The sequence below is a fragment of the Scaptodrosophila lebanonensis genome, unplaced genomic scaffold (assembly GCF_003285725.1).
Source record: "Scaptodrosophila lebanonensis strain 11010-0011.00,11010-0021.00 unplaced genomic scaffold, SlebRS2 tig00000001-arrow-pilon, whole genome shotgun sequence".
Classification (NCBI taxonomy): Eukaryota; Metazoa; Arthropoda; class Insecta; order Diptera; family Drosophilidae; genus Scaptodrosophila; species Scaptodrosophila lebanonensis.
Window position 1 is genome coordinate 7,534,728 of NW_022060529.1, and position 21,338 is coordinate 7,556,065.

At 38.8% G+C, this 21,338-nt stretch overlaps 1 protein-coding gene across 1 annotated transcript; it reads right to left on the reverse strand.

Moving 5' to 3' along the window:
- Nucleotides 1-769: 769 nt before the first annotated feature.
- LOC115634018 (protein scabrous) lies at nt 770-18,183 on the reverse strand. The gene is made up of 4 exons (XM_030531544.1): nt 17,755-18,183; nt 12,357-12,750; nt 2,526-3,053; nt 770-2,184 (listed from the first exon to the last, which is right to left on the reverse strand). The coding sequence occupies exons 1-4, from the start codon at nt 18,168-18,170 to the stop codon at nt 1,267-1,269; spliced, it is 2,256 nt and encodes a 751-aa protein (XP_030387404.1). The 5' UTR covers nt 18,171-18,183; the 3' UTR covers nt 770-1,266.
- Between the last annotated feature and the right edge of the window lie 3,155 nt (nt 18,184-21,338).

The following is a 21,338-nucleotide window of genomic DNA, read 5'->3' on the forward strand; positions in this document are numbered from 1 at the left end:
AATTTTTGTTTTTATTTTCAATCCGCTGCATGGAATTCTGTATTTATCTTTGGCATTGGAATCGGTTGGTATTTGAAGAAATGAGCGTTTAACTTACAGTTTGAACAAAAGGTAGGGCAACAACAAATATTATTCGGCCTTCTTTGTTTTGTTTTATTACTAATATTTTTTTGATATGAAAATGAACTTATAGCGCACATTTATGCCACAACAGTTACAAATACAAACTTGCTAATCAACATTAAATTACCCCTACACTAAATATCGTATTTTATGACTGGTTTTTAATCAAGCTTATGCAACTACATACTTGATATGGACGCCTAATTTTATTTCCGCACACACCGCGCGGATCTCTTTAATGTTTAATCTGATATAGTTCAATGAATTATTCAATGTGTGCACTGACATATAATTATTATTTGTCTGAGATGCCTAAACTAGACTGGATTGACTTAATAGCTATGCTTTTTAGAAATATTTGCAGAACTAGTAGACGGCTAGTGTACTTTATCGGTCGTGATATGCCCAATTATGTGTTGATATTGATTCGTTTGGAATTTGCAGTTGCGAACGGAAAGAGAGAAGGTTGTCAATTTAATGAACTTAAGCCTCTATGAGATCTGCTGAAAGACAAAACACATGTATACGTATTGGGCGCATTTGATAAATGTACTGCATTCTAAATAATTAAACTATTTGCTTATCACTACGCACATACTATTGGCAAAAACCGTGAGCTGCAGTAATTGAAATATATAAACCAGCATCCATTATAATGCATTTCATTGATAATTGTACATACATAATGAAAATAAATACAAGAAACGCTCACGATTTCTGTACTCTCATTAAACGTAGCTTAGATTACGCATACGCCTGGTGTGTCATGCCAGTATTGTAGCTATCGCTAGACTTGCTACTTGGCATGCTGACGAGGCCAATAAGCTCCCTTGGAATGTGTATTAACTAAAGTATAAGCAAGTTGCTCGTCTAACTATGTACAAAACCTAATACAGTAATAATTAAAAAATAAATGCTCTATTTCTTAGAGCTCATATTTTTACAATAAACATATAGTAGTTTTAGAACGCACCGATTGCGTTCCACACACACACACGCACACATACAATTGTACTCATACGCACATACAGACATACCTACGATCTCTCACACACAATCACCGCACTCCAAACTATAGTAGGCATGGCTCTGGTGGTTCTAGCTCTGGCCCGCGTCTGTGCTCAACGGAGTGCCTGTAACTGCTTACGCCTGAGCAGCAGCAACAAATTGTACCACAGTGGTGCTAGTGGTTGCCAGACCGGGTGATGTCACACTTGTCGCTGTCTCTGTCGTGGTGGACGTGTCTTGGCCAGACAGTATTGTCAACGACGCCGCGCATTCGGCACTCGGCCGTCGCTTGACCAGCATTTGACTTGACTTGACCGCAATCCATTCGTTGCGTCCCGCATCAAACCAAGTCAGGCCAAGGTTGTAGCGCCCATTTAGATTGGCGTGTTGACAATGCGAGAACCACCAGCCACCCTCATAGTTAGCAGCACAATGCGTCTGTGAGATGTCGCGATCGTCGTCAATGGCCGAGAACTGCATGCCCTGCTGATAGTTGAGCGCGTCAGACGCATTACCACTATAGTCGCCAATGTGCAGGCGATACCCATCAGCACGTGACGATATATAGAAGTTGGCATAGTCCGCCACCCAGATGTTGTCGTAAATGTCCTGCATGTGTACGCGCAGTTGCGTGCAGTTGTTCAGTGTGAGATGATGAAGCTGTTCGTTGCCAATCCAGAACTCGCCACCGGGCATGCCAAAGCCGTGCGCATAGTCCGCCCAGGAGCGATTGAAGTCGGCGCTGCCATCAAAGCGCTGCTGCACAGTCGTCCAGCCGTCGGCTGTGCAGTGAGTCATCAGTGGATGATGCTGGCCGGCGGGTGCAATCAGATGCAGGCCATCGGCCGGCGTACTCACGTCGCTGCAATCATGTGGCAATTTGTTAATTATGGCCTCATACTGTGCCTCCACATTCTCCAGTTCTGCGACCAGCGTCTCCGCCAACGCACTATCAACATTATCATCCAGGCTGAGATCTGACGTATGCGGTTCATGCTGCTGTTGCTGCATCTGATGATGGGCACGCTTGTGTGGCTTATTGGCATGGGAAAGCTGTGGATAGAATAATGCAAAATTAATTAATTATATTAATTATTATTGGGTTAGATATGCATAACTAATAAATATATCGTGGAATTTATTTAAATAAATAAATATTACTGGTAAAGCGGATGTTAATATAGTGTAGATTAACATATTACTGACTGGCAATCACTTTGAATCGAGTTTCAAGTACATTCAATATTAGAAAATCATTCCGCCAATATTTATTTTGAGAATGGTTGGCCTTAAATGCGATGCATATTCTTTTATTATTGTGTTCGGAATGCTTCATTTTTTGTTTATTTCGACTTATCAATAGTATTATAGTTTTTATCGATTATGGCACTTACCTTATTGCTCAGCTCGGCGTTTACTAGCGACTGGACGCGATCGACACTGGTTTGTAGTTGCTCGACTGTACCCATCAGCTTTTTCACGCCCTCGCGCTCATCCTGCAATGCGCTCACACTTACAGCCATGGCCTGAAGGGAGCGAGCCGCATTCTTGACCTCTTCGCGCACCATGTTCTGCTCAGAGCTGATTTGTGCGTTGGCGAACTCCAGTTTTGAAATTTCATGACGCAGCTCGGGAATATTTTTGTCCATTTTGGTTTGCAGCCCCTCTACATCCTCTAGAAGTTCCAGCATCGATGTGTGCAGTTTGTCGAGCGAGGCGATTTGCCGGCTCAAATTGAAATTGGCATTGGCAATGCGATGCTGCTCGAGCTCGAGGCTCCGCACACGCTCATCAATGCGATGATACTTTAGTTCGTTCACCTGTCGCCTCAGGCTACGTTGGGAAAGTTGCAGCTCGTGGATTTGTTGATGCTGGAATCGGCAATGGCGGCGCTTGTGATCTGCCATCATATCGCTGCTTGACTGTAAGCAAAGAGTGAGCCAAAATAAAGGGGGGATTTAGTATGAAGTGCGCTGGAAATTATGTTAGAGTTTTGCCACATTTTGCAAGATTTGTTGCCACACGCCACCTTACTTAAGCATCTTTCCCAGAGTGCCGTGGTTTACTTTGTTCTAACAAAAGCAACAACATACGCATACATGGGCTTGGATTATGAGCTGGGAATTGAATACAAAATCCATTTATAATAAATGCATTTCATAACCCACGACAACGATGACGCTAACAACACTAACAGCTTTGTCAGATGACATGCTACGCCAACAATAATGTCAGTACCAGAGACTGCGACAACAAGAACAACAGCAATGTCGCCTGCAAATCCTTGGCGTCTATGCCACACTGGAGACGGGAACTTGCAAGAAGGCAGCTGCACGCTGTGACCCATCATTTACATACACACACACACACTTGGATGTACACGCACTCACATTCACATGCAAATGCAAATATGGGTACTAGGGACACATTGAGCTATGCAAGTGACGCTAAAGTCTGCAGAGGTGTGAGTCGAGAACGGAAGGGAGTGTGTCTCCGAGGGCTAAAAACTGCATAAATTTATATTTATAATTTCACTGAGTAACAACGCAAACCAAGGTAATGCCATTTGGGTCACAGTTATGTGAATGTAATGAATGTAATGCTGGCAGATATTTGTTTGCCACTCATTAAAAATGCGATAGTTTCAATGCTTTTGTCGCATTGCTGAATGGAAATGAATTTACGTGTTTTCATAATTAACCAAAGGAAAATAGAAGAAGGTAGAACAAAAAGTGTCATTACAAGTGTCTACAGAAGTGGCTTAATTAAATACATTTCATTGCATGTGGGTTCAAGTACATGAAAACATATATCTGGTTGACATTGGCTACATTTTATGTGTACGATTTAAAAAACTACGTGTATATTAAAGATACATTAAATTTATTTATATTTCAGTTTGTTTTAGCTATCATTTTTCGGTTGATCTACTGGGAATTAAAGCACTTTTAGAATATATAACTTTGCAAAAAAGTAACAAAATACAATGTTCTTTAGGTTCGCAGAAAATATTTTGTTTATTAAATCATTCTCATATTTTCTTGCAAGGTGGAAGAACAAAGCAGCATAAATTAAATTGAATTAATTTCTGTGCCAATAATTTTAATTAATGCCACCCACACCAGAAACGCCATAAATATACCAACCATCCAATCGATAAGGTTCCTAACGTGCACCAAAAGATATCTGGCGATATGCTCGTATGCGTTGCTACCATGACAAAGACGCTCGTGCCTGGGCGAGTGCTGACAGAGCTTCGTTTGCAGCAACAACTAAAGGCATTGAATAAACACAAACACATACACACACAGAAACACATATATGAGCGCGTTGTTTTATGTGAAAGGTCACGAACAACGCTAATGCCGCACGTGCATGCTGGCGGTGTCTACAAAAACAGAGAAACACAAGGCACCAGAGCTCTAGCTTAAAGATTGCCTTTGACTGGAATTTGATGTTTTTGAACAATATGCCAACAAGCATAAAAATATTTAAAATACATACATGAATCAAGGTAATAGATGTAATTAAATAGCTATTTAAACAACACTCAGAAAGCCAAATTGCGTCATGGATATGTGACAAGCAGCACGTGAAATTATGTTTGGCAAGCTGGTAATTCAAAATTCTAAAGTCCCTCAACATAAGCGTAAATTATGCAGCTTTTAAATATTTGATAGCGCATAATGGGAAAGCGTAGTCATAATTAAGCAGCACTAATCAGACACCCATTGTCACGTTAGAGAGCAGACGCGCTAATTAATTTTCGGCCACGTACAGGCACAGACACACACGTACTCATCCAGATATTACCACAACGGCGTCAATGACTCGTGCAAGGATTAAAGCAAATTTTTACATGTTGTACTTAAGTGAAAGCTAACAAGGATTTGCTATTAGCACGTTAGCTGAACGCACACCATGTGAACAGGGAGTCCGAATAGATGTGTACACGTGTGGGTGTGCGTCCGTATGTACGCATGTGTTTGTGTAAAGAAAAAAGTGCGCTCCGGTTGCTGCTGCCATTTTTAGAAGCGCTCTAAAGCGAACTGTCGTTAAAATTTAATACGACTTGTGTGCGCTTCTGAAAGTGGCAAGCTCCGCCGAATATGGTATGCCAACCCATATATATTTTATGAAATAGTGGTGGGTATGCGTCGTTCTTTTAATCCTTAAAATAAGTAGCATTATCAAACACGAAAATAGCACGCACTAAAAATCAGGCTCAATTCTTTGAACTAAGCTTCAATTAAAATATTTCGATAGACAACAAACTATTGCTATTAAACGGATTGTTATGGATTGATAGCAAATTGTAGGCAGTCCACTATCAACAATCTAACAAGGTTCTACACTTTTAAGCATATATACACTTTTTACCTGCTTCTTTAATTTTTTGCTTCTCTTGAAACACTTTTCTTTTCGGGCCGCAGTATCGATTAATAAATATACAAAATTCCCTCAAAATAAAAGGCATTAGTCACCATACATTTATTGAAAGGCGCATATGGTAGCGCATACGATGGAAATAAATAATATAGCACGAAATAATGTAAGGAAAAGAATAGATTCTTTCTTTAGTCTCGTGACCGTGTTTGTCCAATTTTGGACGCTTTGAAAGTCATGCGCACCTCTAGTATATATATATATATATTTAATATGTATGTGTGTGAGAGAGTGTAGCACAAAGTGGCACAAAATGCTATTAACTTAATGCTCATTTGGGGGCCACAGCAACAGTAGCTGGCAAAATTGCAGACGTATGCATAATGGGAAACTAAAAATACGTATACGCCGTCGCACCACCGCGCATTGAAAAACTTAATATGAGCACTTCAAATATAAATTATCACAAATAATGCACAACAATTTCAATTTAAACACTTTTCATATGAAAAACGGGCTCATACAAAAGACGAGACTGAACATTTTCTCGACTGAGCAAATAATGGCAACTCGTGCCGAAACACAGACACACAAAAATATATATACTCGAGTATGTATGTATGTATATAGGTATACCAGTGTATTGTATGGCAACCATCAAGACTATTCCTAGAGTATATTATAATTCAGAAGCGGTGCAGGCAAACGGCTTTATTTTCGCCATTTGGGAATTTGCATGGAAACCATGGAAATTTCGCGGAAAATAAAAACACTTTTGACTAAAGTTGAAAAAGGGGAGAGTATATATAAAAACATGTATACAGTTTATACATGGTATATATAATACATAAACATGAATCTCAAGTGTATGCCGAGTTTCAATAAAGATAATTTGAGTCATAAAATAAATATCAAGTATACGCATGTACGTGTGTAGACGAAAGGCACGGCGACAGGCAAACAAACGGCTTACATAGCATACAAAACTCTCAAACAATCAAACAAATTGTGCTGCCGTTATTCCATAACAACAGCAATAACAACAACGAGAACCAGCAAAAATAAAAAAAGAAGCGGCGAAAATAATGCTATGTACAAGACAAAGTATCACTGAGAATGAACACAGACTCGTATCAGCATGGAAATATGGAAAGTGCATGGCAGAATGAGAGCTCATAACAAAATGTAGGCGGATAGCAACCTGCCGAGTCAAGGAATAAAACGAAATGGAACGAAATAAGACAAAAGCTATCGAAAATATCCAGCAATATTCCAAACTGCCTACCTCTGCTTAGTTATTTGCTTCCCTAATTTAACAACAACTTCTTCTGTATATGCTAACGTCTGTGTAGGTGTAGAAATTTATATACAAGTCTATATATGTATGTGTGTATGTATGTATGTGTATCTGGCATGTGTGCTTCTGTCCGAGCCCAAAGCATCAATAACCAATGATAAACATTTGCGTATTACTTGATGTTTATACAACAACTGTTGCAAGTGACAGGCTCCATCGGGCGATATTTGTTATGCAGGCACATGTGTGCGTGCTTGTATCTCCATCAGGCATTCATATCTTTCGTTTTCATTAATATCTTTGTATATTCAGTATTTTTCTTGCTGTTTATCAACATATTTATCAATTAGACGCTTCGTAGCTTGTCAGAAGCAGCTGTCGTTGTATGACAGCAAACACAATTAAAACTTCATTAGTGGGTGCACAAAAATTAGTTGTCTAGGGGAAAATTGGTTGAGCTCTACTAATGCTGGACATAAATTATTCACAACAGCATTCTTTTCTTAAAGTCAAATCAGACAAACGCCATTACAACCACTAGATCAGTCGTTAATGGTGTTTTTATATTAAAAGCGTATACTAGTTTAGTGCGAATGTATGTAACACACAAAAGGAGGCATGACAGACCTCACAAAGTATATATATTGTTGATCAGTATGACGAGACGAGCCGATATTGTCAAGTATGAGGAGAGGGGAGTATCGTTTGAGTCGTCGAAGAGAGCAGACGTGTGCATAGACAAGAGCACAGCATTGCGGAAGTTATTCTTATTTAATTTTATTTATTTGTATGTAAATAAACTGAAGAAATGCATACAATTAAAGAACCTGACAATATAGACATGTATCTCTGTTTGAACAAAAGGATATCTGAAGGTAGAAGAGCTAGAATTACCAAACTTGGTGTCCAGGTTCCCCGCATTCACTTGGTTATTCTCAGAATTTTCAACTATTTGTAAAATATCTCCAGTTACCAGTGGTTACCAGTCTGTATGCCAACTTTTATCAAGAGAATTAAGTAAATTAGGAAGGAATTTATAGCCATAATTGTAATATCTGCCCAAAAATGTCTTGATTGAAATTAAGAAAACTGTTTTAAAATGGACAAATTCACTTAATAAAAGATTTAAGGGCAACAACATTTATTACAAAACCTCAAAGGAATTGTTGGAAAATAAAGCAATTCAAAGAAATGTTGGAACATGAAGTCAATTAACAATTGTATAAAATGAAAATGTTAGACGAAAGTTTGTAAATAATTTTAATACAATACGGAATGCTTGAAGTAGATGCAAGAATATTTTGAAGCACGTGGTAGACAATTCAGTTGGGTAGACAATAAAATATTGAGCAAAATGAAAAGGTTAGAGCGAAATTTGTAAATAATTTTGATCAGTTAGTAACTTCATGTATCCGTTCATATCCTTAAATATTACAAGTCAATACTGGTTGGTTATTATGTCTACAACTCACATAACAACCATTTTGATATCCAACTTAGTACAAGCAATAATCAATTATGGACTTTTCTGTCTATTGATGAAAAGCGCAGTAACAAGGGAAAAAGTTAATTAAATTTGTTTAAAAAATAAATGTGTGAGTAAGGTCTGCAACACAAGGAATGTGCTTTATTCCAAAAGAGCCACCTGTGCAATTTTATTTTGTTATGTCGGGTTTCGTTTCACTCTGGTTGGCTTGCTGTTTTTGCTTTTTGGCTTTGTTCTAATTCAACCTAATTTCTTTGCAGCAAAGTTCTTGTAATAAAAGTTGAAAATATAAAATCGCAATTTTTTGTTCGCCATTTCGTAGAAGGAATACCTACAGGTACTGTGGTTGTTGTTTTCACTCTCCAACTCGAGTGCACATTGGGCTGTCAGTGAGTTTGGTGGCCCTTTTCAACTTTTACATGGCGTTCGCCTGTTGGTTGGCGTGTGGGAAGCAAAAATAATGAAAAGGCTCAAATTGTGTTGAAGAAGCGCGCGCATCATAAAAGGAGACCCAGACACACGCACTCTACAGATTATCAAGGCACTCTGAAGCATCTGCTCCTTCTTTTGCTGCTGCTGCTTTTGGTTGGCTCGTTGGCTGGCTGGCTGGCTGGCTGGCTGGCTGGCTGGCTGGCTGGCTGGCTGCTTTTTGGGAAGACAAAAGACAGGCTGCCATTATCAACATTCGCCCTCCAAGTCGACGACTCGACGACTCGCCGACTTGGCCAACGCAGCTGGCACTGCACCGAAAGCGATTAAAAGGTGATTTCCTGCTCTTTGTTTGCAATTTTCAGCAATTTCATGTTATATTGTATTATCGGGCTATGGTCGAGCTTAATGCCATTGTTGGTTGTTGCTGTTGCTGTTATTGTTGTTGGTTAGCAAAGGCGTGGCTGTAAACGTTACATAAACACACAAAACCCATGTGTGTGTGTGTGGAAGTATTTGTGTGTGTTAGCCGCACTTATGCACGCATTCAAGCGAAAGCCGCTTAAACGCCGCTTTGTACATTTTATTGGTTTTCGTTTTCATTTTCATTTTTTTATGTTTTTTTAAAGCAATTTGCGGCAATTTTTTAGTGGGCCCCTAGCCAAGTAATCGCTTTGAACCCAATAAAATTTTGGTTTTCAATCAGCAAAATAAGACGCACGCATCTTCCTCATCTGAAAACCAACCTAGTTAAGCAGTTTAGTGGTGAAAAAAATATTTCAAAGAAATTTCCAGCAGCTTAGCATGTATTGAATGCCAAACAAATACAAATACTTGTAGAACGCTCTTTGAAGACTATTTTATGAAACGCAATAAGTTTTTAATTCTCGTACCCGCACAACAATAAAAGAAATACTCGTAATAATAAACAGGTGGCTGTCCCAAAAAATCTACATATGAAATAATACACTCATCCATAAACATGTACATGGGATAAAAAACCAGTTTGAAGTCTCACTGACATATTTTGCCAACGATTACAGCAGCCACAGCAACAACAACAAAGTGGACTCCATATGCCAGCATATCGAGAGCATACCGCATAATCCTTTTAATGAAGCACACTGTTCCACTTTTTTGCTTTATTTATTCATGTTCGCTTGCAGCAGGACCATGGGGAGAAAAAACCACAACCCATTTGAACTCTTTTTTCTTACCTGTTGTTATCTGCCAGCAACAATAATAACAACAACAACAACAGCGTCATCACCAGCAGCTGCATGAAGCTGCTTTGCTTGCTTTTAATTTTAGTAAGGTGCTTTGTTTCCTTTTAAGCTAAAATTATAATTAAAAATCGTTAGAGCTGATTTCTTTTGTTACCTTTTCCTTTATTAGGAAAGTTGAAGGAAAGAAATTGGCGCTACTGCCTCTATTATAATTAATTAAATTTTCAATTTAAATCCCTTTTAAAGTGCAATTAAATTGCTGCCATATTATCATATTTTATTATTTATGGCCCTGCGGAAAAACTACTTGTATTTGAATTTCTTGCAAGTATATTCCACCCACTTCCACTTTGAAGCTACTTTTCAAGTAAAAGTTAAATGTTTTCCAATAGAGATGGATATTGCTATTCAAAATGTTTTTCTGCTTACAAAAATCTGCATTTGAAAAAGCAGCTCAACTTGCTCAGAAAGGAATTAATTGGATCACCAATTTGTGAGAACTAGTCAGTATAGAGAGCCTTCGGTTTATATTTAACTGTCCCTCTGAAATATATAAATATTTTCCAAGGTGAACTTGAGGAATTCCATTCCATTCCAATTATTTCAAATATTCGATCATACAACAACTATTAAGGAGAAATTGATGACCAAATGCTTAATTTTGATGATTACTTTTGCTCTTTGTAGCTGTAGCTATAAAATTGCGGCTTTATTTTAATCATTTAAAGGTTAAATGGTAATAAAATTGTTGAAGTACCATTTCAAGTCTTGCCACATTTAATTCGTTGAGGACTTGGGCATGGTGCCAGTTGATGTCTACGGATTAGTCTCATTGGTTAATTTACGTTCAAGCTCCTTTCAGTTTACCAAATCACATGTGCAAAGAACCAAGAGGTCCTGCTGGACTGGATCTGAGTGGCTAAGAGCAACGCGCAATGAAGGAAACATTAAATATTAAATGCGACAACGTCATGCGGTGTGTATGAGTAATTTAAGCATTCATATGAATATATATGTACATATGTATGTGCGAAGCCGCATGTGAAGCACATTAAAAGTCAGTCAGACACTCGTATTTATACAAACATATATGGATTTCCATATATTCATGTGTACATCCATACGTGCTCCGGAGTACGTCAGTTGCCCGCTCGTTAGCACATCGTGCCGCAGATGGCCCCCAACAATGGGTACCCTGTGGGGGCAGACTAGGGTATGGGATAGGGGGTGTGGGGGAAATACTGCCAAAAAGTGAGGCATAAAATGCGCAGATAATGTGCAGGGTTGCCAAGGTGAGGCAATAGCCGGGCAGGGCAATACTGCGCGTGCTGTGGCTGCCGTGTTGGCCTCTTTATGCGAGCACTTAAACAAAAATTTTTTAAACCATAAAAGACCGAACATAAAACATGTCCTTATGTATTCTACACACAAAGAAAACAATGGGACATAGGGAGCTGAAGATAATCGAATTGCTAACCGTTCCGGTATTAGTAACGCAAAAAATTAGTAAGACTTTTCTTTACGTATATTACAAGTATGTGGTTTCTTCTCTCTGTTAAGTTTCCTTTTTTTATATCAGTAGAACTATTGACGCCTCTGACTACACTTGGCTGTAAAACGGTGCACAGCTAGCCGAAGGGCAATTAATACTCCCCCACCGGGTCGGGGGCGTTAATTATTGTAATTTGATTAGATTTCTTTTTCTTAGGCTTTTCTTTTATATACAAGTATATTTTCCTCCTATGTCGACAGTCAATGTTTTTGACATAAATAAATAAATAAATAACCGTACTACACACAAGTGCTTTAAGAGTAAGATCTAGACATAACTTAATGAAATAGTAGCCTGTTAACTAACCTGAAACATTACGCTGAAATTGCATAACAGTCCAGCAACAACAACTATAAAGCGAGCATCAGTTTAAATGTTCATTCAATTGTTTTCTCTTTGTCTCGCTTGCCAACGTCTCTCACAATAAATCATAGTTTCTACTCTAGTGTAGTGTCCTAAGTCTGGATACAAGCCGAATGAGAGAATGATGCTTAGAATTATGTATACAATGTGGAAAGTATTTCTAAAACTGAGCTGAACTAGTCTCCTGTCAGCTACTGCAAAACATAAACGATATGGAGAGAAGCAGTGGATTTCTTGCCGGTTAAATGAAGTAAAAGTTGAAAATGAATAACCACAACAATAAATTAAGCATTCAATCTATTAATCCAATCGATGTCAAACTATTGTTGATTGCGTTCGTTATATGACTCTAAAAATAGCTTTTTGAACCTTTTTCTGAGTGTAATTTTGGGTGTGTGTAGTGGAGTGTATGTGTGGCAGGCTTATTTGCGTGCTTATCTGATCATTAGCATAAAGCTGCCGCACTCAAACATATTGACTACGCACCTCAACTTCCTGACTCGCGCTGTCCTCCTCAACACTGGCCGAATGATTATGCTTTTCCTGTTTCTGTTGCTCCTGCTTGTTCAGCAATCGTCTGTAATCCTCCTCCTGCTGCAGCAACTCCTCGCGCAGTTCCTGAACGAGTACCTCATTCTGTTGTTGTCGCTCACGTTGCGCTGCCAACTCCAATTTGATTTGCTGGAAGTCATTGCGTATAGTGGCCAAGTCCTCGTAGCCTGTGCTCCGCACTTGCATGTCCTTGGCCACAGTGCCCGCAGTGCGCTGCAGTTCCACCAGCTGCTTTCGTATCTCCGAAATCGACTGTTGCAGCCACTCGACCGTGAGGCGTTCCTTGTTGGCCGAGCTCTGCGCATCCCGCAGAGCTTGCACCTCGCGCCTGTAATTTAAACATTTTGGCGTGACTGTAATTAGTGGACTGGTGGCATGCATATTAAAGCTGCACAATTTTAGTTTACTTTGGAAAGCGATCTTAATTTAATGGAAAGTCTAACATTTTAAGACTCTTTGACAAGCTGAACTTATTAGTACTTGTGTTTTAAGAGTCTAATCAGTGTGCTTGTGCGTTAATAAAGAGAATGATTGTGAATAATAAAATAAATAAATTGCAGAAAATATCCATTGAGGATATGCTAACACAGTATTATTAATATTATTATTAGTTTAGTAGCCATTTGTGCTACATATCAACAACGTTATTCATAAAAGCGATAAAACCAAAACTATTAAAACTACCCAATTGCCCCCAGGTTGTTTCAAAATACCATTTTGAACATTTCTTTTTTAAAATACTTGTATGCTGAGCAGTGGGTCGGCAGTGTTAATTACAGGCTTTTAATCGAATGTCTGTAGTTGACCGCATTGCTGGCAAAGGCTCAGTAATAATTTTGCACACAACTTTTCAGTTTACTGAATATTTACTCACCGTGCATTGAAATTTTGTGGCAGTTGTAAATACAGAGCAAACATTTGCGTATGGATGGACAGCTGTCTAACTTTTTTTGTTCCCAAAACAATAACAGCAAATGCAAAAGTGCCGCAAGCGGTACCAGCAAGACAGACACACTCAAAACACACAGGCAGACACACACTCGAGCTAACATACAATCGCATTTGTTTTTGTACGTCAGAAATTACAGTGAACTTTACTTTGCCCTAAAATGAAAAATAATGTAGAGTTGGGAAATAAAATAAAAAAGTTTTGCTCAAACAGAGAAGAGGGGAAAGTAGGAGTACGCGTGTTGTGTGTTTGGAGTGTAGGAAAATATATTTTTTGGTCTCGAAAAGCGGAAGCGGAAATGAAAATGTTGTGTAGCAACACTTGTGGCAGTTGGCAGGAGCTGCCGCCAACTTCTCGAATTGTGGTTTCAACGCATTTTTGTGGCATTTTGGACAATTAAAGTTGTCAGTGGGAAAATTTTACTCTGTTGCTGCTTGTGTAGGTGGAAACTTTTTTGACAAGGTTGCGGCGGCTGCTACTGTACTACCTCTACTGCTACAGTTGTTTTATTTTTCACTGTCAAAAGAGCAAAACTACATGAAATTTTCATAAAACTTTTCTTGTATATTTTTGGTACTAGTGGGGCGCATGCTTTTGTTTTCCAACGCCGCTTATGCGCAATATTTCAATTTGTTATATTTTGTGCAAGGGAGTTGCGTCACTTCGTTAAAGAGTGTATGAGCTTTTAAGTGTATGAGTGTGTGTGTGTTTTTTGTGAGTTTTACGACTTGAAAAAGTTGCCCACGACCGCTGGTTACCATGGATATGTAAAAAGTTCCTTCAGTACTCGTTTAATTCCTTTTCAAATATTAAATTAAAAAGCCCATACCATACCTCCGAATATATATGCTTATGTATATAAGTAAGCAGAGAAATATTTTTAAGTGAGTGTTTGTGCATCTGACCTTTAACTTGGGACAAACGATACGAGCTCATAAAGTTTACTGCATTCTTGCAAAAAGGTATTGCATTTACTCTGATGTCTAGACCGCCCAGAAAGAGATTCATAAAATTTATTATGTACCCACGACTACCAATGTAAGCATTTCTATGCAACCTTGTTGCTTTATTTCAAGCTATTAAGGTTAAATTTTCAAAGAGACAAATACCTACATCATTTTTAACAGCTATCCGACCTAAGCATTCACATCACAAGTAAAGTAAATTTTGTTTTTCAAAATATATGTGAACATAAATGATGAAAAGCATGATCTCTCAATTTATTCGTAAAAAGTCATGCATGATCTTTTTTTTAATTTATTGAATTACAAATAAGAAAATTCAATACAATAATTTATCATACTTCAACTCAACAATTTACACACGAGACTGTACAAGATTGGTTTTAATCAAATAATAAAGTAAAACGTTTCTAAAGATCATTAACGGGCATACCTGTCGAGCATCACATTTTACATGACTCGTTTAAAAATTATAATTGCAAAGAGTATAAAATTGAATAATATTAATTAGATTCGGATCAAAGTCCAGTATTAGAAAGTCAGCTGGTATAGCCATGGTTTGAATTAGTTTGAGATATAATAAAGATAAGAAAAACATTCTAATGTTGTTCTTATAATCTTTCGTTTTTGCACAAGAAGAACATTTTTTAGATTAATTAAGAACGGAAAAGTACATTTGAAAGGCTTTATAAGCTTTAGCGTTTCGAAACTTAAGTACTTGCTTGTTTTCTTTTATAAAACTTTTCTCATGCCGCGCAACTGCACTTTGATATAATCAGGTTATATTGCAAGGATTCAGCATTAAACAAACTTTTTTTTAATATAATTTGGCTCAGCATCTGACTTATAAGCTAAATAGGAATAGTTTTCGGAAGCGGATTGCACGAAACTAGTCCTTTACTAATCACCGCAATGCATAAAAATATCCCGTCTCTGTTAATAGAACTATTGTTCGGGGCCATTAAAGAAGCGACTAAACTATTAGCAAGGTGCAATACCTGGCAGCAACAGCGTTCCGCATTTTTAGCGAGATTTTTGGTGTTTGGTTTATTTGTGTTTTTTGTGAGTTCAATTTTGTCATTGCCTTTACAGCGACACAACAACAGCCACGTATAGAAAAATAGAGCGGGACATGTCAGGCAAGAGCATGAGAAATTGAAAATTGAATATGCTGCCAATGACATCGAACGAATTGAAAACGCAACATTGGCATGCGATTTGATTTGCCCTTCTGCCATACACGAGTATATATGTCAACGAGCATATGTATTGTATATACATACACACTCTATATACCTAGATTTAATTTATAAATGGAAGCTGCACTGCCAGAGCAAAGTTCGCGAGGGAGCTGTCAAGAGCAAAGTGAAAAGCACCTCCCCGCGCAATGTTATCGCTCGTTTCTCCAAATCCGAAGCAGTGGCGCATAATAAGAGCCCGTTTAATGTTAGCCTTAGTATGTGAATGAGCTCGAGTTCCACTGTGCAATCAGATAATGTCACCCGACATAAACCACACACACACACACATACACACTTGATATCGCTGCACACTGTCCTCGGCCATATTTATGGGCGCTCATATATTTTGTGGTGTCAGGACGCGTGTTGAATTATTTACTGTGTCACGCTGACAAAGTTTACGACGACGGCAAAACAAAATACATAAGAGCAATGCAAACAAAGGACTGCCCCAAATGCCCGCAATCTAACGGAATCTAAAGCCAACCTATGTGTATATGTACAGTAAATTAAGAGTGCGCGCCACGTTAGACAAACAACGCGGCCGCTTTGTCATTCATTCGTCGCTCATTCATTTCTTGCTGGTCGCTCGTTCGCTTTCTCACTCGCCCTTCGTGTTTTTTTTTGCCTGCTTGTGTATTTGGCTATGTGTGTGTGTGTCGTGCTCGATGAGACAATCATTATTAGTCAGCAAGCAAAACAACAAACAAATCACTAACAGGAGCCTACATGGACACGACTATACACATGAGTGTGCTTAGGCTTGGCCTTTGCACAAATCTACGTGTTTCCGCTCGCACAAACACATAAACACACACATACACACACACACAAACACAGACAGGCTCGCGCGCGTATATAAACACATAATGCCAACGATTTCTTATCTGTTGACTTGCTCTCTTGCCTTATGCCCTGAGTCTTCTGAATTGCGCCTTGATGTCATGTATTCGCATTCGCATTCACATTCGCCTTTGCTGTTTTATTTGTTTAAATTAACTTTGGCAAACAAGCGGAGAGCACAAAAAGAAGAAAAGACGAAAAAAATAAAAGGCACTCAAGCAAATGTTGCCTACTTTCCTGCGCGTTTAATTGGATTAGTTAGGACCGCCTTTCAATTTCGTGCAAGTTTATAGCGCTTTTACTTGTGGTCCCAAAAACTTGAGCACATGTGCGCGCCAATAAAAAATTAGTGGCAACTAATTTGCTGTTGTGTGCTTGACAGCATTACGAGTGCGAGTCCAGAAGTTCCAATTCGCAACTTGCCTCAAAAGCGCAGCTTAACTTTACCCATGCCTTACCACAAATTTACGTGCACAAACTTTTGTAGAAGTGACACGCTAAATGGTGCACAAAGTTGCACTTTCGAATTGTTCGATGGCAAGTACACCAGCTAGCATGTCTAATAGGAATTGGCCGATTGGGGCAACCAAAACAGGCCACATATCGAATGTGCCGCACCGTTGCCAACAGCAACATTAATTAACAATTCAATTTGCTGGCAAGAGCCGTGTCAAGCCATTTCATTGGGTAAGTTCCAAATGCTCAACATAAGAGCCATGCTCTAGTTTATGAAAGTAGAAAAAGAAACAAAATTTCGATATCTTACGAATATAGACATTAAATTACTACGAGCCTTTCTATGTGCATAAGCATTATTTTAAATCCGAGCTTATGACATGTGTTCCGTTCAACTTTTCTTATCAGCTCTTCTCAAACAAATAAGTTGATTAAGAAAGATTTGAAAAGGTAATTGTAAAAAATGTGCTTAAGGTATAAGGTAGAAAGTCTTGTGGTATCTAGAATATTGGACAGTGAAGTGCTGTGACACAATCATACTCATTTACTTTGAAATCTTTATATGAAAGTTGTCTGAAATTCAAACAAACAAAATGTTCAGTGATGTAAAATTAAAGTCTCATAACAGAAACTGGCACAAAGCACAAATTTGTAAAAATAATAGACTCTAAGCCTATTCCTTGTATCTCTAATTTATGAACAATTGTTTTTCAAAACGCCTAATCATGAACAACTGTTTTCTATAAACAGCACAGTTTTGTAATTTTGTTGTATTTATTCGACTGAGCAAGTAACACTTAATGAATGCCCAATAGTAGACATTCATTTGCTGCTCGACATGCACTCCTGCAAGCCTCTAATAGACTCGTTGACATACACACCTCAACTGTTCCAATTCGCTGCGCATATCCGCATCAACATTAGCCGCATCTGTGGTCAGCCGCAAGGATTTTCGCAAATTATGCTCCAACATTTCGTAATCCTCACGACGACGTGTCATTAAAGCGTTCAATTGCTTGCTCAAGAGACGCACTTGATCGTTCAGTGTCAAGGTGTCAAGTGTTTGCTTCTCCCTTCCTCGTTCACCATCGCCATCGCCCTCGTCCTTGGTCAGTTCCAGTTCCAGCTCATTGTCATTGTCGCCCTCATTATCATCATCCACAAAGCGAAGTAATTCGACGCTCGAAGTTTGTGATTCGTTCTCATCTGTTTGTTGCAGGCTATGACGCGTTTGCTTCGGCATTGCAACAACATGGCTGCCCTTCTGGTCGGACGCCGTCTTGGCGTCGCGCAACATGTTGTTCACATCGGTGATGATGCCCGACGGCGTCGCCTGCGTGCCCCACACAAACACCAAAATTAGACACAAAATGCCACAAGTCGGCATTGTTTATTATTTCTTGAATATTTCTTGTTTGTTGTGCCTCTATGGCAATTCCAAAAATTTTACTTATGCGAATTATTTAAAAACTTTTGCCTAAATGTTTCCAATTTTTCATTCGTACTGTGTGCTTATCTACAGCTGCTTTTTTCTTACACTTGCCACACACAAAAATAAGCAAATGGCGTTGGCAAAATAAAGCACAACTCGAAGTTAAAATGGGAATTTATGCAAATGACACCCATACATGGCGCGCACTGAAGACCACAACGACCAACACGACCAACAGACGTGGGGCGTGAAAGTTAAACACCTTATAAAAGGAACGAAAACAATGTTACAATTATTTTGACGCTCTGCACTTGTTTTCAGCTTTTTCGTTTTCGTTTTTATTTCCTTTCTATTGCTGTTGCTGTTGCTGTTTCTTTTGAGTTTGTTTTTGTTTTTGTTGTGCCTAACCGCGAGCCACTTAGTGGCTGCCCTTTTCACGATGGCGCTTAACTCAAGCTCCACCCACACACGCGCAAGCACTCTCGACTTTGCTTTGACATCCGGCGAGCTTGTCTGGCCACTTTGTGACTTTCACTTTGGCGTTGGCCTTAGATTTGTTTATGGCTTCCGAAGCAGACGAAGCATTCAACGCGGCATATATCGTAGGACTAAAGCGGCGCGCAGCGAGTTCGTCCTTTTATACACGAGCGACTCGGGTTGAAACACCGCTCGTGCGATGAGAGCGCATTCGACTTGAATTGTTGCTTGCGAAGAGAGCAAAGCAACAAGCAGCAGATGCGAACTAAACAGGTTGTTAGTCGTGAGCAGAGAGCGTAACTGGGCTAATAAGAGCACAGCTAAGAGCACAATAAGTCTGTCATTTCTCAAAAATGCAACTGCAGAGCATCGTATCACAGATTAAAAGCAACCGTTTGCATTACAAATGATTGCCGTAAGTACAACAATTCTGAACAAATATGTATTCCTCTATAAATAAATATCTAAATTTATGCCAAGGCGGCCGAACTCAGGGAGATCTTTGCAACATGGCGCTGTCAGCAGTGAGTCGAAAAACATGCCTGGGCATGTCCTGGCACATGACACGATTGCGGTAAGCCAACTGTCAGACAGAAAAACATGCAGGAAACCGGCAGATGTTAGATCTCCTTTGCGATTACAAAAGATTACTAAAGACTGCAGCTGTAGCTTAGTGGTAGTAAAAGGTTCTCTGCTAAACAGAAAAGTATTATTTGTACTTTTTAAGAAAAACTCGGCTACGCTATCCCATGCCTGTTCAAGTATACACTTATAACTCACTACACATACGTGTATGGTACATACTCGCTTGTTTAACAACTTATTTATTTGTATCTTTGACATGAAGAAAAAAGTTCAAAGGTATCCTTAAAATGCTGGAAAACTATTTATTTTAGTTATATCAGACAGCGTGATTTGAACTCAGTATCAGAAAAAAATAGTATTATATAACTACAGAGATGTTGGCGTTCATGCATTTGCAGAGATAAAATGAACTGTAAGCGAAAGGGCTTAACTGGTCTTCAGCTACCAACAGTGTTAAAGGAAATCAGCAGACGCACTTCCCCAATCCCCCAGCATAGAACCTCACTATTAACACCACACATGGTCGACTTAAAAGACTGCCCCCACTTCATTTGCACCGTATGCGTTAATAATTCACGTATCTTATATTTATATTACCAAGCTACCCATGTCAATGTGTCTATAATATGTCCAATAATCTGCATAACATTTGATTGGCATAAAAAATGTTCACAAAAAAGAACAGAAAAAAGAAAAAAGAATATTCAATTTTCGCTCTAGTGGGCTGTTGTCAAGACTGACTCTTGAATTTGGCATTTTAGTTCAATTAAGTCAGATCCTTTTTTGACCTCCAAATATCATTTTGTTCTAAAAATATAGCTATTTCTCCCAGATTTAACTATCTTGAAGTTTGAACGAATCATATAATTACAGACCTTTTAATGAGCTTTAAGAGTATGCAAGTTCAAACATTTGCTCATTATATTTACTTTTGATATACTTTTCATTAAACATTCGTCGCGCTCACTCTGTTTGTCATTTGACTTACTTTTACAATTCCCTGTTCTACTTGTACGCCAACAAATAGAAACAAGTGAACAAAAAGACGGAGCTGAATAAAAAGGAACACAAATTGGTTCAATAGTTCAGTTCAACATTGTTTCAAGTATATGGCATGTATATTGAAAAGCCTCGTAAAGCAATTATATTAATTGCAAATATTGAAGATACCAAGAACTTACAACCAATAACGTTTTACGCAAAGCATACTACAGTACATCATAAATCTGATTTGCTACAGGCTGTTTAATTCAAGTTTCGGATATACAAGTATGTACATATGTATAGAAGTATATATATACAAGCATGTTGCTGCAGGCACTTTATGTAAATTTCTATGACCAAGTTTGGCAAATCGGCACTTCGCAGACGTCATGTGTGCAACATCAAAGGGCTTAGGCTTCCATTACCCGTTGGCACCATTGATGGTGGCTGTATAGGCATTTTAGCCTTCAGTCGGATCTGCTTTTATTTTGCGGCAACCGGAAGCTTTAAAGCTCAACGTTTAATGCATTGGCCAATCGATCGTCGAGCAAAAGCAACCAACAAAAGTATATTAACAAGAAGTGGCTTGTTGGGTTTTTTATTTTTCATTTTCCAGTGTGCAACCGCAGCAGCAGTAAAATTCTCGTTCATTTTGTATTGACATCACTTTCCTTTTGATTCTTTTTTAGCTGCGTATCGGGAAATACGCCAACATGCCGCCTTTAACACACACAACAACACAAGCCAACACACACAAGCCAACACACACACACACCAACTTATGGAACTTTGCATTTTGTTTTCATTTGCGCGCACCTTCTACGGGTCTCGAGCTCTCGGGATGTCGGGGTCTATTTGTGTTGCGTGCAACTGAATGCCATTTTCAGCCGGTCAGCATTGAATAGAGGGTGGGGTCATACACTAACCGAATTGATGTGCGCTTCGCTGAACACACACAACACACAGCCACATGCAACATTGCAACAT